The sequence below is a fragment of the Alligator mississippiensis genome, chromosome 5 (genome assembly GCF_030867095.1).
Source record: "Alligator mississippiensis isolate rAllMis1 chromosome 5, rAllMis1, whole genome shotgun sequence".
Taxonomy (NCBI): Eukaryota; Metazoa; Chordata; order Crocodylia; family Alligatoridae; genus Alligator; species Alligator mississippiensis.
This window is the reverse complement of record NC_081828.1, coordinates 962,056-985,958: the sequence shown is the minus strand read 5'-3', so window position 1 is coordinate 985,958 and position 23,903 is coordinate 962,056. Positions and strand designations below refer to the sequence as shown.

Here is a 23,903-nt window from a genome sequence, read left to right as displayed (position 1 = left end):
TCAGTCTGGAGAGAGCTGGCAGGGGCAATCAGTCACAGGCACCGCTCCGGCGGGAGACAGAGGCCTCGACTCGCCGCAGGACCTTCCTCCCAGTCCATTATCCTCCCTCGGCAGGAGGCCGGGCAAGACCCCGCGGTCCCTCCGGCCCCGCAGCCCGGGCACCCCGCTCCGACGGGTCTGATAACGAGGCAGCCAGGTTATCTGAACTGCTAACATCTCCGCTGCTCTTTACGTTTCCTTTCATCTTCATTTACTCCCGTCTAGTTCTCATCTTCAAACAGCGAAAAGCCGTGAGTCAGCTCTCCTGCCGGTGTCTTTATACCATCTGCAGGCAATAGATTATGTGGGACGAGCCTCCTCACAGCCAGCCGATGCTTGGGGCCAGCACCTGCGGAGGGGTCCTCGCCCTGCCGGTGCGCCGTGGACAATTCCCTCTGACCCCCAACCTTCATATGGGTTAATCCTGCCCCGTGGGTGGAGACGTGTCCTGCGCTGGTGCTGAGCAGGGCTGGCGTGCCCGTGTCCCGGATGCCTCTGCACCCTGGCCTTCGCGACAGGCGCTCTCCGGGGAACCTTTCCCACGCTGCTTACAGAAAACCCCGGGCGTGACGAGGCCGCCGGCGCCTTGCAGACTCCCGGGCCCTCGGAGCTCGTCGGCTGCAGGCACGAGCGCGTCCTCGCGAGCAGGGTCACGAGCGCCTGCCTCCTCGCTGTGGCGAGACGAAGTTCTCTCCTAACGACCCGGAGCCTTGCATAAAGGATCCACACATCCAGGAGAAGGATCAATTAATCGCCGCCGTGCTCCAGCACGCCCCCCGGCCAGCCTGGCATCGATCCCGACGGCGGCCGAGCGCGTTCTGCATTGACGTGATCACCCGGGGGCTCGTGCTGCGTCAGACGAGGGAGCCCCGCTCCAAGAGGGTCTCAGAGCTTCCCTGGTCCCGGGGCAAACAGGGCGCGGGAGACTGCTCCTCCTCACCCAGGCTGACCCAAAGCAGACCCGAGGCGCGGGATGTGGTGGGGGGACGGTGCCCCCGCACCCGCTCGGCTAGAAGCCGTGGAGCCGACCGCAAACGGGGGACGGGCCCCGCAGACACCCCCAGGCAGCCAGGGCTGCGCGTCTGCTTGTTCTCTGCTGGGTTGCAGGGCTGCGAGCCCCGGGGAAGCGTCACCACCCAAGGGGGAGCGTGGCAGCCCACAGGCACGGCCTGGCACCATCGCGCCCAGCACCGGGAGACGCATGGCTTTCAGGGCTCGGGGGGCACCCTGCACCACGCCGGCCTGGCTGCACCTTTCCTCAGCATCACCCCTTGCCCAGCGCTGCGGGCGCAGAGGACAGGGGGCACAGTCCCAGAGCCGTGGGGCTGGCAGGGAGCTGTGGGGTCACATCCAGTCCAACCCCCCTGAGGCAGGATCAGGCCTGTCCAAACCAGTGCAGACCAACCCCATGTCTGAGCTCTGAGCGACACGACACAGTCACCCCCGACAGCCCCTGGCGTCACCCCCGCCCTGCCCCCGCGAAAGCAGGGGGGCCGCGGCCGCCAACGTCCCGCTGCTGCAATGCAGGCTCGTACACGCTCCAGAGACCCCAGGCAGAGGAAGGCAAACCCCCTCCCCAGTGCGCACCAGTCTGAGTGGGGGGAAATCCCTTCCTGCCCCCAGTGCAGCGTGGGGCTGAGCCTGAGCAGGGGGGCAAGACCCTCCAGCCGGGACCCTGCGGGTCGGTGCCAGTTCCCAACCCCAGCCTGGGCTGCGGCAGCCCCCAGCGCCCGCGGGGGAGGCTTGCAACCCCTGGCGCGCCGTCCGACAGCCTGGCAGGGCGTGCATCGAGATGCAGGCAGCACGCGGCAGCTCTGCACATCGCCCTGCCAGGCAGGGGCCAGCCTGCGAGGAGTCCAACAAGGGCACAAACTCGCGCTTGCCTGGGCCTCTCCTCCCCATGGCGTGGGGTGGGCGGGAGCTTCCAGAGAGCCCCCACGTCTGCGGCCGAGGCAATCCTCCCCAGGACCCCCGCTTCCAGCCCCTGCTGCAAAGGCAGGATGCCAGGAGGCTCCTCCAGAAATCAACCCCCGCCCCGAACGCCCCCCCGGCGGTACCTGCGCCTCCGATAACATGACGTCCCTGATGACCGGCTGCCCTCGCGGCTCGTTGTTTTCCAGCTTCACGTACGTCACCTGGTAGCCCCGGATCTGCCCGTGCTGCTTGTTGGAGAGGGGCAGTTTCCAGCTGACCCGCACGGCCGTCGAATTCACGGACTCCACCTCCACCTTCCGCGGCGGGGCGCTGGGCACTAGGACACACGAGGCACAGACCGTGTGAACAGCGCCTGCCCCTGCATCTCCCGTGCTGCTACCCACCGCCTCCTCCCCAACCCGCGGGGCCGGCTCCCATCCGTCCGCCCGCGGTACCTCCCTGCTCCGGCCTGGGACGTCCCGGGGCTGCCATCGCCCTTCCCCAGCTGGATCTCCCCGGTGCCCACGAGCTCCCGTTGCGATACCCAGTGCAACGTCTTGTGCAGAGCGTTTGCCTCCTGCGTGGGGCAGCTGCTTTCGGCAAGGGTGGCACGCGGGGCCTGGAGCTGCACCCCACCACCACCCCGATCACGGGCCCGCATGGCCACGGCGGCCAGCGAAGGCTAACGGGGAGGAAGACAATAACCCCGAGCTCCAAGAGCACGGTCGCTGAGCACTGCCAGATAACAGGGCCTGTGGGGATGGTGACAGCTCTGGGTGGACTGTATTTCATGCACGGCTAGCTGAACACTTTTTGATAATAAAATGAAAAATGATGCTGCCCTGGAAATATCAATTCCCTGGCGAGGTGAGCCACGCTTAAAAACGTATTTATACCCTATTTACCATTTGGAAAAATTACATCCTTATTACTTTTCTGCTTCTGCATTGACGGGGACACAAATGTCAATGCTGAGACATTAGTGCTTTCCGTGGCTCTTGGGAAGCGTCTTCTGATTGAACCGGCCGGGAGCCCTTCGGTGGGCACGGCCGCGATGCACACGCCTGCCACGGCCCAGAGGTCCCAGCCCCGCTCCCCGGGAATACCAGGGGCTCCGAAAGCCCCGCGCACCCCAATTCTCAGCGCAGCAGGACAGCATAGCAATTAGGTAATTAGGGACAGATCGCTGACAGGCAGGCGGGATGAACGCTGTTATTGCAACCAACTCGATGGGAAGAAACAGCTTCCCGGCAGGCAAGCACGGTCTTTAAGCCTCGGGGCAATTCATTATTTTCCCCAGATGTCTTTCTTAATTGTGGATAATTAAATAAAATGGAGAAAGGAGGGATGGGGCGTCTCGGCACTGCTTGGCCGGCTCGAGGTGCGAGGCTGGAGGGGTTTGCGTGCTGAAGGCTCCCACCGTGACACGCTGCGTTGTCATCCAAACCGCTCATCTCCGTGACCTCGGGTGAGTCAAGGGGCTTCCCTGTCTGAGCGAGCCAGCCCCCTTCCTTCCCGCTCGGCCAGCCGGGAGCCTCCGCATGAAGCGTGGTCCTCCCCGAGCAGCTCGGAAAGCTACCAACCGTGCAAGTGCTCGCAGGTAGCATCAGCGCTGGCCGGGGGCTACGGGAGAGGCACGAGCTCGCAGGCGATGTTAAAAGGTGCCAAAGCTCTCGGAAAGCCTCGTCCCACCGGGCTCTCTAGGAATCCCAGCCCGCTGGAGCCGGGAAGGCGACCCCCACGATGAACGCCTGCGCCGTACGCGCCGCGGATGTGAGCGAGAGGCGGAGGAGGGAAAGTTCAATTTGTTTGCCTCTCACTCAGAGCTCTGCATTGCACTTTCCTCCCTTACGGGGCTCTGCCGCGCGCAGCCTGCCGGAGCCATCCAAATCACTCCTGACAGCTCGACCGGGATGTCCAACCGCGGTGCCCTACATCTAAATAGGAGAGCTGGCCACGACATTTCTGGGGTAGCAGCTCCCCCGGGGTGACGGCTCTGCTGAATGATTTGAAGCAAACGGTACAGGCAGCAGGACACACGGATGTGTTCGCACGCCGGGGAAACCGCCGGCCAGTGCTTCCCAGCGCCGAGGCGGCACGAGGGATGAGTGCAAACTGCCCGGGCCTGATCTGCCAGCCTGGCTGGGCGCGCGGAGAGGGTGCTCTCTGGGCCCGCCACTTCTCCACCTCGCTCCCCACCAAAATCTGCAGCTCCGCGGTCAGCGCGAAGCCGCGGCGGTCCTGGCCGTCACGCCGAGCAGCGGCACGTTCAAAGGGAAGGGGCTTAAGTCCCAGTGACATGACTGACAGTCTCACTAATACAAAGCAATTTTTCTCCGGCTGCCCCGGCCGGCGAAGCATCCCGCCCGTGCGATATGCTGACTCTTGAGCCGAACAGATTTATATAAGCTGCGGCCTGCCTGGGAGCCGGGGCGGGAAGCAGCTTCCAGCAGTGCTTGCACGCCTCCGAGGGACTTAATTTCCTCTCTCTGATCTGCCGTGTTTCAGGTCAGCGAGTCGAGTTTAAATCCCGGTCCCGCAATGCAGGGGAGTGCCGCGCGGCATCTGCCGTTGGCAGGCACGTCTCCTGCAGAGACGGCAAGGCAGGCGCAGGCGACCGGCGCTGCCGGGGCCCAGGCAAGCGGCCGCGCCGGGCCAGGGCAAGCAGCGCAGCGCCTCGTCCGAAACGGGATGCTTCCCCCACCCTCCAGCAGCTGGCCCTGCACTACGCGTGGGTCCGCGAGAAATGCCACCGGGCCGGGGCGTCCTCCTGCCAAGAGGGTCCTGGTACAGCTAGCATCACCTACCGTCCTCGTCAGTGCGCACGTGCACGGGGAGGCTCTCCGGGCCGGGGCCCACATCGGTGTGAGCCCGCACCCACACCTTGTACTCGGTCCATTTCTCCAGGTCCGTGATCTCCCAGCTGGAGCGCTCCCGTCCAATGCCTTCCACCACGTGCTTGGCGCCGTCCTCTCCTTCCACCGCCTGGTACGCGATGGAGTACTGCGTGATCACCCCATTGCGGCTCTGGGCCGGCGGCGGCACCCAACTTACCCGGATGGTGGTGGAGCTGGTGCTTACACACTCGACCTCTTGGGGCGGGGCGGAGGGGGCTGGGGACAAATAAATGAAGGGGATGGGGAGATGAAGGGAAATGAGTGGAAGGAGAAACCAAAATGGATGGGGCACTCTTACCCAGCCAGCTGAGCACGTGGTCTCTGCCACGAAATGCAGCCTGAACAGCCCTTGCCCTCCTAACCCAGCGCGGGGACCGATCGCCTCCGAGCACCCGACGGGCAGCACCGGCCCGCTGCGTTTCCCGGCCTGTGCATGGCGCTGGATGCCGTCCCGCTGGTAGCAAACAGCAGCGCGGGGAGAAAGGGGGAAGAGAGAGACGGGGCAAGAGCAAGGAAGATGCTTCCAGCTGACTGTGAGAAAAGATGGGAGCAGAAGGCAGGAGGGACAGAGGGGAGATTCGTGCCCGCCGCAGGATGGGACGGGGAGGAGCGTGGCGCCAGGCGGCTTGCAGGGAGTCAGGACAGACTCCTGTTTGCCAGCACCGAGCAGTGAAACGGGGCAGGCAAGGCCTCTTCTCCTCCTCGGTGAAAATCTGCTGCCATGAGCCTGAGCCGCCACAGCGTGCACCTAGCGTCAGGCGGTCCCGACCCCGGGCAGGGGCTGACCCGAGCGGAGGGGGAGAACCACGCCGGTCTCGGACTGTCCCCTGCCTGCTACCCCGGCGCTGCTGGGCTGGAGCAAGGCACGGGCCCTGCGAGGGGGGACAGTGGGTGCAGGGGCAGCCCCCCTGGTAACGTCTCTGCGGGGAGATGCAGCCAGCTCCGAGGCCCGCGGCACGGGACATGTGGCCTTGCTCTGGACGGGTTGCTGGTGGGGGGTCTCGGGGGGGAGGCACTTTCCTGGCTGAAGACACTGACTGGGTGCAGGGGGGAGTGTGGCCTGACAGCCCCCTCCCTCACTGGCCGGGGTCTCAGGAGCAGGGGGCCTGGCTCTGTGCAGACGGACCTCGTGGTCCCAGAGCAGCAAGGTGTCCAGCAACCGGGCAGTGCCAGGCAGGGGCCGAGGCAGGGTGGACGGCAGTGACCGAGGGGCTGGGAAGGCGCAGGAGCAGAGATCACCCGATCCCGTCTGCCCTGTGTACGTACGGGCCTGCTTCTGGCCTCTCCTCGCCTGGGATCCCGGGCTGCGCCAGCCCCTTCGCCTGCAGAGCCAAGCTGCTGCTAGCAAGGAAGACGGGGCAGAGCCCGCGACCGCGCGGCGAGGGAACGATGCGGGCTAGGCAGGGCAGAGGCCAGTTCCCAGACGCCGGGCAATGCTGGAGGCTGGGAAGTGGACGCAGGGCAGCCCGAGTCGAGCCGTCCCCGTTGCACCCACTGGCAGAGGCTCCAAGGATCTCAGCTGGGGCACGGCCTCCACCGTGGCTGCCAGAGCCAAGGCAAGGGGCGGCACGGCTGGAAGAAGATTTTGGCAGTGGGGCTGCAGGCGCGGGGCCCATCAGAGACGAAGGAGAGCGAGGAAGCCAGCGGGGCAGAGGCAGAGAAGGAGCAGCCTGGGTCTGACAGAGCACCTAGGTCTTCCCCAGTTCGGCCCGGGGGCAGGAGGAGAAGAGTGGCCGCAGGAGAGGGCGAAGGGAAGGGGGAGAGGGCAGCGTGCAGAGGGGCGCCATAGGGCTGGGGGCAGCCCTGCCCTCGGTGGCTGGCTGCGGGGAGGCCTGGCAGGACAGCCTGCTTCGGCCAGACACCCGAGCTGCTCGGCGCTTGGTCCAGGGGCTGCCTGCGGGCGTCTCGGGGCCCCTTCCACCCCGGCGGCTGGCTGGGTAAGAGTCCCGCGGGCAGCATGCAAAACAAGCTTAAAGGAAACAACACAGACCTCAGTCACGTGAGCAGGATCAACTGAAAATGGGCACGGCATGGAAATGTCCCCCCCCGTGCTCCGGGCAGGCCAGGCACACATGCACACACCCCCGCAGGCACACACCACGAGGCTCGGCTCGCTGCAGGCTACTCGCTCGCCCGCGGGCCCCGGCTGCAGCCCCGGCATCACCGCGCCGCAGCGACGGGCCTGCTCGCGCTGCTCTGGTCTGCACGGGGCCACGGGACGGCTGCGTGTCCCGGTCACCGCTCCTTGCGCTAGGGGACCCTGGGCAGCCGGGCGAGGGAGGCGCAGTTCAACTGGGGCAGTGGAGGAGACATTTTGGGGAGAGGGGCCTTAGGGGCCCTGGCATTCACTATGCGAATGGAGGGAGGGGAAACAGGGTGCCCGCACTTCCCTGGAAGAGAAGGTCATCCTGCTTAGGAGTTGCTGCGCTCTGCCCTTTCCCCACCCCGCACGGGCACAAAATCCCGGACAGACGGCCCCAGTGGAAAGTCTCTTTTCCCTCTTTTTAATGCTCTTTGCATAACAGCGAGCCCAGAAATCGTTAGTGAAAACGAGCTTATCGCCGAGCCCTTTGATAGCCCTAATCTGCTTACGCGCAGCACTCTGAGCTGCCAATCGCAGCCCCGAGAACCGCGGCTCCGCGATCACATGGGGCAGGGAGAGGACAACAGCGATGCCGCCGGGGTCACCTCGTTATCTGGCCTCTCCATTCGCTCCACGGCTGCGTCCCCAGAGCTGCAGCCGGGCACTGGCACACGGCACCACTCGCACATCTGCCACCCAGCAAGCGCAGGGGCGCCCCGCTGCCCGGGACCCCCGCCAGCCCCCGCGTTGCAAGCAGTCCCGCAGCAGAGGGGCAGCCGAAGCTGTTGGGGGTGGTGGGGAAGGGGATGGCAAGGGGTGACGGTGTCCCGCGGCTTGGCAGGCCGGCGCATTCAGAGGCAGGAGAGGCTCCCCGCGCTGCCGGTGTCCGAGCCGGAGCCTGCCTCATCTGAATGGCTCGGCCAGGTGCAAGCAACCTCGCAGAGACGCACGGGCCCACCCAGCCGCCCCCGGCCCACCGGCCCGGCGTCTCTGCGAGTCTGCCCGCTGGGGAGCATGGCTGAATGGACACAAAGAAAGGACTTACCGTGGGCCACCTCCTCCCCAACGGCCCGAGACGCAGAGCCCCGGCTGGCGCTCCCCACGTGCCCCCTTCTCCGCGGGGACACCGCTGTCGGACCGGCTGGGGGCGGGCACCCCACCCTTGCGGGGTGCCAGCCCGGCCCGTCTCCCTCTTGCAGCCCTGCGGACACTTACTGGATTGGGCAGTCCTGGCCTCGATGGTCGGGGTGTACACGCCCAGGCCCAGCTCCGAGCGGGCGCCCAGCTGGAAGTGGTACAGCGTGTCGGGCTTGAGGCCTTCCACCGCGTACGAGGAGCTGGGGTCGAACTCCACCTTGTGCTGGAAAACAGGCAGGAGACGCGTGTTACCGTAATCGGTGCCCGGCGCTCCGGGCCAGGGGGAGCTAGGAAACCCACTCCCCAAATCGCCCGACACCACAAAACCCAGAGCCGTGGGGGGGGGCTGGCAGGGAGGTCACCCTCACACAAGACATCACACCCAAACCCGCCGCAGGGAAAGCAGGGCGGCCGCAACAGCCGGTATCCTGCTTCTGTAAAGGGCTGTTAATACACGCTCCAGAGATCCCCCTACTAGCAAAACCCACAGTCTGTAGCAATCTGACCGTGGGGTTAAATCCCTTCCTGACCCCAAATACGATGTCAGTCTGACCCTGAGAGTGGCGGTGAGACCCTGCGGGTTGGTGCCAGCAGGAGCATTGACCCGGCCCAGCCCCATCTCCATCCCGGGCTGCAGCCACACCAGTGCCGCTGGGGGAGACTTCAAACCCCCTGCATCACGTAGCAGAGAGGCAGGATTCCCCCCCAGCCCCACCAAAGCCCAGAAGCCCGGAAATCTCCGTCGTGGCATGGCTACACCTAGATCATCCCTGACCAGCAGCTGTCCAGACTGTCCTTGAACACCTCCAGGGATGGAGCGTCCAGCCCCTGCCTGGTCTCTGCTCCTCTGCCTCCCTGCTCGGACAGCAAAGAAGTTTTTGCTGACGTCCAAACTAAACCGACTTTGCTGCAGCTTCAAGCCATGCCCACAAACCACGCTGACCCGGCCATGCGCGAGCCGTGCCTTCCCCGCAGCTCTCCGGGTCCCTGAGCTGCTTGAATTCAAGGGCAAAGATGTCACCAAGTCACTCGACCTCAGGGCTCCCGCCCGGGCCCTGAACCGGGCTGCCGGCACTCGCTCCCTGCTCCAGGGCTGGGAGCAGGCGGAGAAGCCGGGCCGCTCAACTCCAGCCTGAGGCCCTGCTCTGCGGCAGCCTTGCCCCAGCTCTCAACCGTGGATGGGGATCACGTCCCACGTTGGGGACTGGCCAGTGTTCGGGGTTGGAAATGCCCACGCGACAGGCCCCAGCAAAGGGCTCGGTGGGATGCCGGGAGCTCCAGGGCACAGCTCCGCTGCTGGCAGTGTCCACGACCAGCGGAAACACCGGGAAAGGGCCAAAGCCGGCACGACGGCAGGATGCTGGGCCTGGGGGGCTTGCACATCTCTTAGGAAGCTGCCCTGGGCCCCAGATCGAAACAGAGGTGCTTTGCGGAGGGCTTGACAGCCGCAGGGCCCCAGCAGGGTCCTCCCCCCACGTCAAGCTTCCCCCAAGCTGTGGAGCCCTCCTCGATGTCCAGCTCCGTGGCTGCGGTGGGTCTGGTCCCAGCACCGTCAGGCCGCGTTTCAAGACATTTTTGCAGCCTGCTGGAAAGCTGCACTCCCCTGCCCTCACGCCTGTCCTGCAGCCACTGCTGCCAGCACCGCAGCCTCGGGCCACAGCTGCTTTACTAACTCGCTGGGAATTGCCCGGTGCTGGAGGTCGGGGACCCAGCATCACGCCTGCACGCAGGGCAGCCCACAGCCCAGTGACCGCCCTGTGACAGACAGCCCGGGTGCCGACAGCTGCCTCTGCCGCGCCGCGCGGTCCCGAAGCCCCGACCCCACGGGCCAGGCCCTCACCTGGACGCCGTCCTCTCCTTCCCAGTACAGCAGCTCGTACTTGGTGATGCGCTCCTGCGAGGCCGGGAGCCAGGTCAGCAGGATCCGGGTGTCCGACTCGGCCTCTGCCTGGAAATCAGCCGGCTGGGCTGGAACTGGGGACCAGCAGAACAGAGTAAGACGGGGGGAGGTGGCACGAAGGGCACCGGGACCTTGTGTGAGTCCTCCTGGCCCCGTTTCACCGCCCTCCCTCCCTCCCCCTGGTCAGGCAGGGGTGACAAGTCAAGGGGCGACTGACTCGGGGAGGCCGGGCTCGTTCCTGGCCGCTCCCTGGGCTGGCAGCCTCACCTAGCTCGTGCACGCAACCATCCTCAGCTCACGGCGTGCCCGGCAGAGCGGCACAGGGCTCTCTCTGCGGGGCGGCCTCGTTGGAGCTCACACTACGCGCGCCCTTGTCTCAACCCAGACAGGGCTGCTAACGTGGTTATTTCTGCTGAAGCCAACACGGATTCCCCCTGATGCGCACACAGTGTTTGCAGCTGCTGTCTCTGGTGCCAAGATGTCACTCTGACACGCAGCTGTTCCAGCGCCAGGCGCGGTGCCGGAGCCGCGCATGCACGAGATGCCCCTGGACGGCTGCGGGCAGAGGGCGAGGCGCATGCCATGCCCCGCGAGCAGCAGCGCTATGGGGAGAGGGCGTCATACGTACCCCCCTGCTGGGTTTTGACCTGGATGCTGTCTGAGGGGGGCCCGTCCCCCACGGACGTGAAGGCCAGGACGCGGATGCTGTAGGTGGTCCCGGTGATGAGGCTGCCCACCGTGGTGAGGTGGCTGTCGTCCGTGTTGTGCTTCTGCCACATGCTCAGGGACAGGTGGGGGTCGGTGGTGTAGTACACGCGGTACCCGCGGATCAGCCCGTTGGGCTCCTCCGGCGGCTCCCACTGCACCAGCATGGTGCTGGCGCTCAGCATCCGGGCCTGCACCTTCAGGGGCGGGCTGGAGGGAGCCTGCTCACCCGTCCGCGCCTCCACCAGCTCGCTGGGGGGGCCCCGGCCGATGTTGTTCACGGCCAGGACGCGGAACTCGTACTCCGAGAAGGGGCTGAGGCCGCCGATGCTGTAGCGAGTGGTCGCCACGCCGTCCACCTCCTGGAACGGGCCCTCCCAGGACCGGGGCTTGTACTGGATGACGTAGTACGAGATGGGCTCCGAGTTGCCCGAGTCCCAGGTGAGGGTCACGCTGGTGGCCGTCGTCTCCGTGACGAGCAGGTCCGAAGGCGGCTTGGGCAGCGCTGGAACGGGGAGGCAGAGAGGGACACGGTGAACGGCGAGGCCGGCCCAGGCCCCAGCGGGGAGACCCCGGGCGCTGCCGCCACCTAGGAGCGCTCTCCTCTAAACAGCAGAAATCGCTCGGTACTTGGGAACATGCGTTTTTAGATTACCATGTATTGCTTGAAGTGGTTCTTAATGGAAGGATAAACAGAGCAATCATGTTATTAGACGTGCTCGAGGCACTTGCCAGCAGCAGGCTAAAGAAAGGTGGTTTAACAGGGATGCAGGGATGCTCTCGGGCGCGGGGACACATCTGGCGACAATCTGGGCCATCCCCCCGTCCCCGCAAGCCTGGCTCACAGCCGATTCGGGAAGGGTTGAGGGAAAGCAGCCTGAGCTGCTTCTGGGTCGGGGGAACTCATGGAAGGTGCTGTTAGATGGTCTGGTGGGAAAGCCTGGTCGGTGTTACGGGGCATGCAGAAGGGATGCAGCTAGAGAAATTACCGACTGCTACAGCCGCTATGTCACAGGGTGGAGTGTCAAGCTGTAACCAGACAATACAGCGTTACGCGGGAACTCGGATGCTGGACTCCGAACGTGTTAACAAGAGCTGCTGTCACCGCACGGAGCAGCTGCCACGCGCCCGCTGTGCCGGGGCAGGGAGAGATCTGCGGCGCACCCGTGGACGTCCAGACCGCGAGCGCACGGTCATCTGAGTCTCCCACGGGCCGGCCTGGGCAAGGGGCCGGCTACTTGCTCGTGCTGCGGAAATGCCAGGCACGAGCCCAACGGGAACGGCCCCCGGGCCCAAAGCAGGAGGCCCGAGCGCTTAACCTCTGTGAAAAGCAATCGGGGGCTGGGACAGATGCCTGGATGCGATCGGCTCTTGCAGCACGGCTGAGCGCCGTGAGCCTGCAGCCAAAGAGCACGGGCTCTTCGGGGCTGGGCCCGTCTGGGGCAACTGAGCAAAAGGGGCTGTGGCGTCTGTGAGCCGAAACAAGAGGGAAGGGGCTGGGGGTGGCAGGGACGGGCCGTCCCCAGCGCCCCACGGGTCTTGGGAGCATGCAAGAGCCCTTCACGGTGTCCTAGGGCCAGGCACGGGGTCTGCTCCTCCCTTCACACAGCCCCTGCGAGCCCCCGTCCTGCAGGAAGGGAAGAGCCGGGCACGCGGAGCAGAGCAGAGCAAAGCTGACGGCAGGCGGCTCCGGGCAGCATCTGGGGAAGGCGAATTGGCTGTTAATCTCCGGGTCAAAGGGCCCCGTCTCAATTCTGCGGTTTTGTGTGAGCAGGGACGCGGCGCTGCAAGGTGACAGTGATGCAGGACGGGACTGGTGGGAACAGACAGGGCCAAAGAATAACCTGTCTGCGGGAATCTGCGGGACGTCTGCCTGCGGGCGGAGGAAAGCGACACTCCCGGCTCTCCGGGCGCCGGCAGGAGACGTGGCCGAGGCCGCAGCCGTGCTGCCAGGACTCGGCTGGGACCTCTCCAGGAAGCCGCTGTAGGGTCAGAGGACAGGAAACCGGCTGCCCACAGGGCCGCGGGGAGTGCAGCCAGGACAGTCGTGAAGCAGAGAGGGCTGGCCTGCAATGTGGCAGCGGAGAGCTCGGTCTCGCAGTGCTCACCCGCGTGCCGCGGTCCTGGAAACGAGGCGGCAGTGCTGCCCCAAGCCCTGCCCTGCGGTGCACTGCAACCCCGGCCTGGACTGCAGTGCCACGGGGCACGTCCCCCCCGCCCCACTCCCGGGACTCGGCCTGGGGCTAACTGGCCTGCCTGCCACAGCTCTCCCCTTGCCCCCGCATGGGGAGGAGAGTGGCCTTTGGAGCAAATTGCAAAATCATGGCAGGAAAAATAGGTGGAAATTGGACTGGGGCTTCATTGGGAAGGGGGCCGGGCTGTGGGACCGCTGCAGGGTGCCATTGCGCTGGGGACAGACCCCCGTGGGACGTCTCAGAGCTTTGCTCAGGGAGCGGGGACAGGATGCGGGGTGCTACCTTTGACGGTGATCTGGGCCGTGGCTTCGATCATGCCCAGAGAGGAGATGGCCACGCAGGTGTAGTTGGCGGACTGCACGATGTTGTTCAGCTCCAGGACGTTGCGGCCGACGGGCATCTCGTCCTCCTTGGTCAGCTCCTCCACGCCGGCCATCCACTTCACGTAGGGCATCGGGGCTCCCACCGCCACGCACGTGAGGTTCACGCTCCCCCCAGGCATCACCTCGTGGCTGCTCGGAGGGATGGAGAAGCGAGGGGCCACACGCCGCACTGAAACAAGAGGAGACGGCTAGCAGGGTGGGGAACCGGCGGGGTGGCGTGGGGCTGCACGGAGCGGGCGGGCGGGCGAGGGGCTCGGCATCCCTACCGACGGCCCGCGCATCTATCCGCAGGGATAGATACGGCGGAGCGTGAGTGCCGTTCGCTGCTCTGCCAAACCGCACGCGCTCTGCTACGCTCTCACCCGCCGCGTCCTGCTGAGCGACTGGGGACGGGGACGGTCCCTCCGCGCGGAGACCTTGTCAACCATGCCCCGCACGCGGACCGGTCCCCGGGAAAACTGCGCCGGGAGCACGACCTGCTCCCTCCATCGCCTCGCTGCCCAGGGCCCCGGTCCCTAGGCCTGGGGGGGCTGCAGGGCGGGGGCGCGCTGCTCAATTAGCCCGCACGTTCCCGCCGGAGAAAGCGGCATTTCCCCAAGAAGGAAGCTGGGCTGTCGGCTCAGGGGGAATAAAACCCGAACCAGCCAGATGCGCCTGACACTGTCAGCGCCTGATCAGATCACCTTGCCGGGCAGGGGAGAGCTAATGCTGACAGATGTGCGATCATATCCGTTGTGACAGGAGAGCGCGGGGCGGCAGAGCCCTCCCCACCTCGGTGCCGGCACTTTGGGAGATGCATTTCTCCTGATTTCCCTGCACGGCCTCTCTCCCTCTCATCCCTCGCTGGGTATTTCATTCAAGACTTATTTGTAAGCAGCTCTCAGCTCCAATAATGCTCTGAAGCTGCCAGGAAATGACACTGAGGGATGAGGCCCGCTCTTCGGGGCGAGCGTTATGGGCCTATTTAAGCAGGGGCGAAGAAACGACCAGGCTCCGTGCATCTCCGGGCATGCTCGTTTTACTCGGTAGTTAAAAAAAAGGGAAACTGTGGGAACGTATCTCGCCCTAAAGCCTCGCTCTGTCCCGGTCCCCTCCGCAGGAGAGGCGATGGGCACGCTCCCGCGGACCCTCTCCGCCGACCGCCTGGCCCTGTCCGGTCCGTGCGAGCAAGGCGGGCAGAGCAGCGAAGAGCGGTGCCGAGCCCTGCGGGGAGGGCGCCTGGGAGCCCGGGCGGCACCGGGCGGTCATGCGGTCCTCGCGCAAGGGTCAGCGCTCGCTGCGGGGCCCGTGGCCTGGCTGCCCCCACGCCACGGCGCCTCTCCAGCGCCCGTGCATCAGCCACGGCAGCGACACCTGCCAAGCCGCCTCTCCCCCGAGCCGGATCGCTCTTTGATGCTTCTTCCCAAACCACCGGGCTTGCAGGAGCAGACTGCGCGCAGAAGCCCCCATGCTAGCGTGTACAACAGAGCTGGGCCTGGGTGATAAATTAGACAATCCTGTCAACATCGTGTGTGTATTACACATCGTCTTGGTGACAAAACAGGCCTCATTAGCTCCTTCCCTGCCAGGGGGGAAGGAGAACTTGCCTTTTTTGGGTTTGTATTAATGTCTAAATCCAAAGTCTTGCCGGTTGTTTCTTTTAATCAATTATTAAATCTCAAATCAATAGCTTGGCGCGTGATTGCCAGCGAGGCGTTACCTGGCTGGCGGGGGAGCGCTCCCCGAACAAGACAGAACTGAAAGTGCACTCGCGTCTACACATCATGAGAAGAACCGAGGTAACTCAATGGACATGGCAATGGTGTTAACGTGATGGCGCTCATCAAGAGGCAGGTGGCCCTGTCCCATGAACATGGCGTCGAATCGTTCCAGGCAGGAGCCGTCCAGGGACCGACCCGTCCCCCGCGCCCCCCGCCCGTCTCCCCGCGGTGCCCGGAGGAAGGACGCGCGGACAGCGACACGTCGCGGCGGCGCGGAGCAGCATGCGGCAGGCAGGACAGGCCGCCGGGGACCACGGACACAGGAGGGAGGGAAGGAGGAGAGCAAGGCAGGTGCACGGACACGAGACGGGAGAGCAAGAAGAGGGGTGACCGGCCGCCATGCAGGAGGGGCAGGCACAAGCCGGCATGCAGAAGCAGCGGTCACCCCCCGGTCCTGTGAGAGCAGGGCTATCGCCGGCCCCCCGGCCCTCCCCACCCACAGCCCACCACCGGCATCCTCCGCTGCTTTCTTTGCGGTGCAAGGAAGTCTGTCAGGCCTGGGCTTGCACGGAGGTGGCGATACGCGCCTCCGTTCCCCCCGTGAAGCGTTGTCGAGAGCGCCTCCAGCTTCTCAGCTGCTGGTTGCAGCAGGGGGAGAAAGGGCCGCGGCTCGGGATAGCGAGGAGGGCGCCTGTGTGCCTAGCAAAGGGATGAATGACAAAGAAAATGCAAATGGCAACAAGGGACAAGGCTCCCGGGCAAACTTCTTCCAGGGCGGCAGTCGCAGGAGCCCCCGGGGCCAGGAAATCCCCGCGGAGGTGTCGAGGCAGCTCTCCGCACAGCCGCTCGTCTGCTGGGCCGAAGCCTTCTTGGGGACGGCTCCCCGCTCTCACGCCGGTGTCTTCCCTTCTCGGGGGGACAGCTTCTTGCGGCTCCAGAGCCCGCGGCCGGACAGCCCCTGTCTGGTCTGGCCGCCGACATCCCGATGCTTGCCATTGCCAGCCGCTCCCGGCAGGTTCGCGGGGAGCGAGACGGGGTCCGACTCACACCGGCACGTGATGGACAGAGCCGCCCGCCGCCTTCTCGCCAGCGCTGCTCGAAGGGGCTGAGTTTCGTGGCCCATCTCACCACAATGGACAGCAGTAAAGTGGGCCCAGACGGCCACCACGACCCCGTCCAAGCACGGCAACCGCCTTCTGAGTGTGGCACAGCGGGCGCTGACAGAGCTCCCCGGAAATGGGCACATCTGGGCCTGCGAGGGGAATGCCCTACAGCTGTGGTTTGCAACCCATGGTCTGCAGACCCCGTGGGGTCCACAGACTGTGTCTAAGAGGTTTGCAAGAGAAGACCGATCAATCAGATGTGAATATTCACACTTACAATCCAGAGGGGTCTGTACTTCCATTTGCCATTTTTAGGGAGTCTGCAAATGAAAGAAAGGTGCAAACCACTGCCCTACAGCACGGCCTGGCGTTGCCCAAAGCAGAGCTCTGCAGAAGCGCCAGGAAAACAAGGGCCTCCCTTCTCTGCCTGCCCTGGGCACATAGACTGCACCCGCCCTGGGATTGCAAGCGTCTGGGCCCAGCCAGTGCCAGGGTCAGCCGTGAGGCTTCGCAGGCTCGGGGAGCCGGTGCTGCAACCCCCGGCCACGGAGAGGTCGCGGCTGCCTGCACCGCTGGCTCTGACGGACCACCCTGGTCTCCCCGACGTCGCTGCAGGACGGCCACGAGCTGGCTCGCTCTTGCTCGAGCGCTGTGCGGGACAGGGAGGTGGGCGCAGACAGGCCCCGGTGCAGCGTGGAGAGGGGCATGCCCCTCCGGTTACGGCTCCTCGGCTGCCAGAGGTGCAGCACGCAGGCAGGGCCTTGCCTCTCAACCAGGGAGGCTTGGCGCTGCCTCCGATGACACATCTGGCCGGGATTATAACCCACCCTGGGCGTATGCAAGGGAAGAAATGAGGTGGGCTCCGGCACAACCCAGCACATCAGTCTGGGATAATTGGCAGCTTCTCTCCGCGGCTGGTCCAGCGGGACAAGGCAAGAGGCTGTCAGTCAGCATTAGCAGTAGCTGGCGGAGATCTCGCGGGCCCCGCCGGCCCCAGTGGCTCTGGCTCAGGCCTAGCAGCAGCGCCCACTAATCAAGCAGACGGGCGAAGCTCCTTCCAGCGGCGGCAATCTTCCGAAGCCTCGTCCCATTTACAAGTCAAATCGCGGGAGGCTCGCACGGCCGACGGTGCCACCTCAGCTCTGCGCAAACATGGGCTGCTCGTCGTTCCTCGCAGTAGCGCACCCTCCCCGCGCTTAGCACCATCTCCTCGACGAGAACTTGCCATTTTCCCCTCCCTAATCTTCTTTGTGGATAAAGATCAAAGAAGGTGGTTGGGAGGTTCTGCAAGAACAGCATGGGGAAAATTGCTGCACATATTAAAATGATTTCAGCGGACAATGGTATAACTTGGAGGTTTATTCAAACCAGCAGACCATCAGAAATGGGATTCGTTGTCATTCATCCCCAGCCAAGCAACATGAGGGATGTGCAAGGCTGAGCCACGCTGCCAGCATCCCCTTGGAGAGCACTGCTGGGCAAGGGAAGTAATGTGAGACCCCAAAGTGGTAAGTAATACAGTGCAACACGAGCCACGGCCTCGGTTCCCACAGGAGAGGGAGAGAGACCCACGTCCAGGGAGCAGGCAACACCACAGCCAAGGAAGGAGAGCTGGAGGAGCGTTAATAATTCAGCATGCATCGACGTGCGCATTCCCCGGCCGCCCGGCTCCGTTCACCGCTGGGGCGACAGCGGCTGCTCGAAGTCTCCGGTTCCACGCGAGCGTGGCCTCGCCGTGCCTACCCTCCTCTCTGCCGCCTGCCCGATGCCAAGGGCTCTGGGCACCGGCGCTCGGGGCCGAATCAAGGCTCGTTTGCACAACCTGAGCAAAGCACGGCCCAGGGGGACAACTGTGGGGCAACGTGGGTGTCCAGACTCCTAATGTGAGAACAGGACAGCCCCGAGGAACGAGGCTTCCCCCTCGCCCTGCCTCCTGCCCGCGCCCACGACTGCTCTCCTCCTCGCCGGCCGCGCGGCGGGGTCAGGAATTTGAGAGCAACGCTCCTAGAAACACAATCGCCGGGCTGCCCGTTTGCTCAGCCATGGCACCTTTCATCTCTCCCTGTGCTATCATTTTACGCGAGGTCTCCAAATGGAAAGGTACTTACTGGAGCCTCGCAATCTATTGACAGAATCAACAGCAGGAGAGGAAAAATGGGAACGAGAAAAAATGCATTTACAGTCTAATCTTGTGCTCAAACAATGCTGTACTATTTATGCTCCCAATGCATCCTTGAGTGCTGACATTTTATAGACAATTTCCAAAACAGGGCCTTGCCATTTTTGGATTATATTTCAGCTATAACTTTTAGGTCTAATTATTTGCGCTGACAACCACATATAAAAGAGGATATATCATTACAGTGGTGCAGCACTGGAGACGCATCAGCATTCAGCATAGTGACATACTAATAGCAAAGTAAGGGCGAGGCAGGCTGTGGAGCTCTGCAATTTGCATTCACTCTCTGAAATTTCTCTGATGAAAATAACACAACATTAAGGAGGGGAATAAGAGAAAAGATCCACTGTATCAAGATAAAATAACTCTTTAATAAATAACCTCATCGCGGGCGCAGAGCAATAATTAAATGCATGGGTGAGCAGTACACAGTTTTAAGTAAAGCTGGGAAAATGTAAGATGTAATTATCAGCGCCAAACAAATTATAAGCACCGCAAATCCCATTGGAATATTTAGAAACTAATTTCTGCCTTCACATTAAATATTTGTGCGTGTGGGTATCTTTGGTGGGGCAGGGGGAGGGGGCAGCAGAGAACGAGAAATCCTCTGCTCCTCCCGGCTGGGCTCCAGTCTCGACTCGCTCGGCCCCAGCCAGCTCCGCGGCGCTCCCGCGTGTGCGAGGCCGAGTCCTCGGGCCTTGTTACACGTGCCCTGGGCAGTGCAAACACCGACCGGCTTAGTGCCGGCTTGGAGTCCGGAGCATCACCCCCGCAGTCGAGAAACCTCCCGCCTGTCCGCACCTGCACAGCTGGGACTCACCGCTGGAGGCCTGGAGAGCAGGGCGGTCCCCCAGCCCGACTCTCCGTGCTCCCGGGGCCGAGGCCGGGATGGCAAGCGCCTAACTCCCCAGGCTGGCAGAGCAGGCCGAAGCTGCGCTCGCTGCAGGGTGGCTGGCAGCGGATGGAGCAATGGGCTCAAACTGCAGCAAGGCAAGTTGAGGTTGGATATTAGGAAAAACTTCCTCCCGAGGAGGGTGGTGAAGCACTGGGACAGGCTCCCCAGACAGGTGCTGGAGTCTCCATCCTTGGAGGTGTTTAAGACCCCAGTAGACAAAGCCTGGGATGAAGAAGTTGGGGCTGGTCCTGCTTGGAGCAGGGGTTGGACTGGATGAGACTCCTGAGCTCCCTTCCTGCCCTCGTTTTCTAGGATTTTGCAAATTAGCAGCTGGTGCCTGGAGCTATTTCCATGGGGCTGAACCTTGGCACCGGCTGCATTGGTGGGCCGTGGTCCCAGGCCTGGAAGGACAAGCTACCCTTGGGGGTGTGTGTCTCCAGGACCCAGAGCCAGACCCGGTCTGTAGCTCTCTGGCCGGTGGCTGCACTGTCCGCTCCAGGTCGGAGGGAGGAGAGAGGAGGAGGACACACCGCAGAGGCAGCACGACTTCGTTCTGCAGCTGGGAGCGGAGTCCTCCTGCGTCCATACAGACAGCGGCAGAGCCCCTTGCCTGCAGACCACGTCCACCCACATTTGCCCCCCCAGCAGCGGCCGCCAGCTCTCGCCACGCTGTGTGCGGATCGGGTGCAAGGAGCAGGCTGCTGCTGGAGCCGTGGGGCTGGAGCTTGGGGCTTGCTGGAGCCCGGCCAGACCTGGGACCTGGCCACGCTGTCTTCTGCTCCCCAGAGCTTGGCGGGAGGACGGGGCAGGGGGCCTAGCAGTGCCAGGCTCAGCGCTGGGGGGGTGGAGGCTGGAGAAATAGAAAAGCTGTGGCTCCGGTCCCTTGGCCGCTCCACTCAGCACCTGTGGGGGGGGGGAAGCTCACCCAACAGGGGAGTGAGACAGGGGCCACTGCATCCTGGGATAGTGGAGGACCCAACATCGGTGGGGAGTGGCCACACGTTAAAGGAAGAGGAGCTGGGCAGTGCAGATCAGAGATAATCCTGCTCTGAAGTGGCGTAACTTTAAGCTGCATAACGAGTGCTTTAAGCCACTTAAAGGTGTTAATGTGCAGACAGTCCAGGGGTTAAGAGCTCTAGGAGTCACCCCAAATTACCGTGAACAAGGCCCTTATTTGTCCTGCACTATCTGAGCCATCTCAGTAACCTTCACACTCAGGTAAACTGAGGTGGCTTTAGGCTTCCCTGGGGAAGGAGGCAAAGGCGAACCCTGTTTCCCTGGCCGGGCAAAGAGGTTTCTGAGTCCTGGAGAACGAGCGAGCGAGCGAGCATGGCGAAGGGCAAGAGAGCTGCCTCTGCCACCGAGGTACCCGAGCCCCAGGACAGCCCCTGCCCCTGCTCACCCTTGTTTCAAGTCTCTATTTGCAGCTGCGCCCGACAGTAAGTTTCCCCTTGTGAAAAGCCCAAGTGAAAGGAGGGAGTACGGCTCTCGCCCCATAGCTCCCCGAGCGACAGAGGGAGACTGTTGGGATCAAGGCCCCCACCGGTGCCTTGATCTCCTGCCGTCGGAGTGATCAGCTTCGAGCCTAGTGCAGCAGGTAAAGGCAGGACCCCGCACCCAGGAGCATGCACGTCCCCCCACGGCACCCGCTGGAACAAAGGAGAGGGATCCCTGGGTGGCGTTCTGCATGCAGGTGCAGTCTGTGCATTTTATCTCAAGCAACAAAGGCATGCAAGCAGTGTATCAATGCCATCACCAGAATCACAGCAAACAGGAAGCAGGTTTCATCAGGCACGCCAAGGCCGTGCCCGGCAGGGAGCCAGGGTCTGCAGGGCCTCTGCCCCTTCCGGGGCTGGCTCCCCTCTCCCTACTGGAAAAGTCCCATCTGACGTGGCGTACTGTAGATGGATAAGAAGTGAAAAGGACCAACCTTCTCGCTGATCTGAGAGATGAAAGTTTGGTTTGTTTGATGGCAGAGTGCGATGAAGATGAGGAGGGAATAAAAAAAGACAAGGAAAAACACAGAGAGTAAAAACAGGCCAGGCTTCATCTGTCCGCACACCACTGCAACAACAAGACAAGACTAGAGAGGTCAGTCAGGACTCCCCACAGTGCACACAAGCCACCGCACACCAGGCAAGCGCACGCCCGCCACCGCGCCCTGCTCTGGCCTCTCCAGCCCATCCAGACTCGGGGAGACAGGGCAGGGGGCACGCACCTCGCACACAGAGCCATGGAGGGCGCTTTGGAGGCAGCCCTGCACGGCAGGGCACGGGGCAGCAGCACAGACACGTGCACACGGACAACACACAGAGCACAGGACCTCACGGCACGGCGGGGCCTTGCCCAGCGCGCTCCCGCTCCGACCATCGGCACGGGGGCAAAGGCACCGTAAACCCACTGACCACACGTGGGGGAGAGCGCGGACACACAGATTAGCACTTGAGAGCTTGAAGGAAATGTCCCCGCTGGGAACGGTCAGGCTCCCCCTCTTCCAACAAACTGCTAAATGTAGGAGAGAGATTAGACAATGGACAGACACGATGGCCAGACACTCGAGGCCGCCGGAGCCGTGCCGGCGCCCCGCGCTGCAAGGGAAAGGTGGAGCAGAAGTATTGCCGACGGAAAAAGGGGTGAGCCTGGCGGCCCCAGGCGTGGCTCCTGCAGGAGAGACAGGAAAGGGTTAGTCGCGCGCTCCCCGGGGAGGAGGGAGATCGTGTTTCTGGAGAAGCGGTGACCTCACTCCCGCTAGCGAGCTGCGGCATCGCGGCGGTAATCGAACTCTCGCCGAGGGGCTACAACAAAGCGGCTGGCACGGTTAGAGACTGCTGACGCCTCGCCTTTTGCTGGCGAGGGAAGGGCAGCGCGGGGCGGGGGTCTTGCCGAGATGCTGCGAATGGAAGAACGGCACGCGGCATGTGTCGGCGTTCAGGACGGTCCGCCCGGGCCGGCGGCGAGAGGGCAGGGTGTCGACCAGCCCGGACACGGGGCGGTGCAGAGGCCAGAGAGGGGGAACAACGCAGCCATCGCTTTCATGCACCCAGCTTTGGAGGACCGGGTCCAGCCAGGCCACACGGGCCAAATTCAAGACCCACGCTCCCTTCGGCCTGTTTTGGGCTGGGCGGTGCCTTTGCTGCCCTGCCCCAGGCGCGAGGCTGGAGGCCTCAGCAGGAGGCGAGGGGTCAAACCGGCCCGGCTCCTCTCAGCCGAGCGGCTGCACTTTCCTGGGACGCAGGGGCACGGCCACATTGCTGGGACACGAGGCTGGTCCTGGGGAGGACGGGGAAACGGTCCCACCTTGGGTAGCGGGCGGTGACTGAGTCAGGCCCTCGGGGAGCTCTTATGGACAGGGACACAAAGCAACAAGCCGGCCTCACGAGCCACGTGCCTGGGCAGGGGCCACGGTGCAAAGTGAATGGCGACAGGGAGCCCTCCGCGAGGTGCGCCTCCGTGCAGCTGTGCAATCGCCCCTCATCCCCCTCGAGTCGGGGCTGGTCTCTGCCCCCATCGCCAGGGCGTCTGCAGCCCCCGACAAGCAGCCGGGAGGGAACCGGGGCTGTCCCCGCGCCGCGCGCCCGCCCGCCCGCCCACGTGCAGCTGGACGCGCCGCGGACGCCGTCAGCACGCCTGGGAGGCAGGCTGGGCTGGCAGCGGCTTCCCCAGACGTGTTTGCACTTCAGATTACAGCTGGAGAGGTGAAGGGACACATGTGAAACACGCTAATTCAAACAGATTACTGCCTCGTCTCTCCGACGAGCCCAAGTTTGGGCCCTGCTATTTGTCGCTAATTGCTGGATTATCTCTTATTTTCTCGTTACATTAATGGATTATAGGAAATAAACACCAGCGGCAGGCTGTTTTCCAGTGGCGAGCAGGAGAGGAAGCCCCTGGACAGAAACCTCCCTCTCCTCCTTCCTTCAGCTAATATTTAAATTGCTGCTGCTGCTGCTTTATCTCTGCAAAGGCTGATAGCACCGAATGGAAAGTCTGCTCCCTTCCAGGTCTCGCTGGCAGCCCCCTTATCTCCCGTTCTCGAGCCCTGTCGCTCCGGTACTGAAGAACCGCGTCTTGCCCACGAGATTTTCTCTGTGTTTTTCCAACTCGACAGCGGGATGGGGGTCGTGACAGCAAGAGCGGTCCCAGGGGGCCAGGGCCTGATACAGCCCGACTAACCCCTCTCGTGCCAGGACCCAGGGACACCGGCTTGTCTGCCTTCCCGCTCCGGTCAGTCCGGCCGCACTGGGAGCAGCTGGGGGGTTGCACCGCCGCAGCGTGAGGATGAAGGCCGTGTCAGAGCTGCACCCGCCAGCACCGACTGTCAGATGGCTCCAGCGCTCTGAACACAAACTCCCATGCTGATTCAGTCCGGCTTTTACCCTTCCACGCAAAGCCTCAATTAATGCAGCAGCAGCGATATTCTGACCGCAGCGGCTCGCTGCCGACAGGATGATGTGGGGCCTGTGCGAGCCCGTGCTCTCATGCAGAGGGGCCGCGCCGGGCTGAGCGCGCCGTCCAGGGGCTCGAAGGATCAGGCTCGTGCGGCCCTGGCACCGCTGGGCAGCAAACACTTCCCTACAAGGCAAGTCAGCGCCTGCAATTTGGCTGCCGAGCGCTGGCAGCGGACCCCCCGTTGCACAAGACAGGGAGAGGCCAGGGTTACACCGGCCCCACAGACTTCCACTGCAGCTCTGCATTTCTCAGGGGCAGGGGAAATCTTTGCCTTGGGTGAACAGCGAGCACAGCCCTTCTCCCCTCCGCAACACACCCAGAGGC

General features: G+C 63.7%; 1 protein-coding gene across 7 annotated transcripts in view; it reads right to left on the bottom strand.

The window, feature by feature from the left end:
* PTPRF (protein tyrosine phosphatase receptor type F) overlaps positions 1-23,903 on the bottom strand; it is a 409,613-nt gene that overhangs the window by 53,454 nt on the left and 332,256 nt on the right. For 5 of the 7 annotated variants that reach the window (XM_059727694.1, XM_059727699.1, XM_059727696.1 and 2 more), the window contains 6 exons: positions 13,153-13,422; positions 10,599-11,180; positions 9,911-10,044; positions 8,149-8,293; positions 4,761-5,066; positions 2,097-2,290 (listed from right to left, as the gene is read on the bottom strand). In XM_059727694.1, the coding sequence (XP_059583677.1) occupies positions 2,097-2,290; positions 4,761-5,066; positions 8,149-8,293; positions 9,911-10,044; positions 10,599-11,180; positions 13,153-13,422 (1,631 nt within the window). The remainder of the gene's footprint in view (positions 1-2,096; positions 2,291-4,760; positions 5,067-8,148; positions 8,294-9,910; positions 10,045-10,598; positions 11,181-13,152; positions 13,423-23,903) is intronic. The other 2 variants (XM_059727700.1, XM_059727701.1) reach the window with 1 other exon arrangement.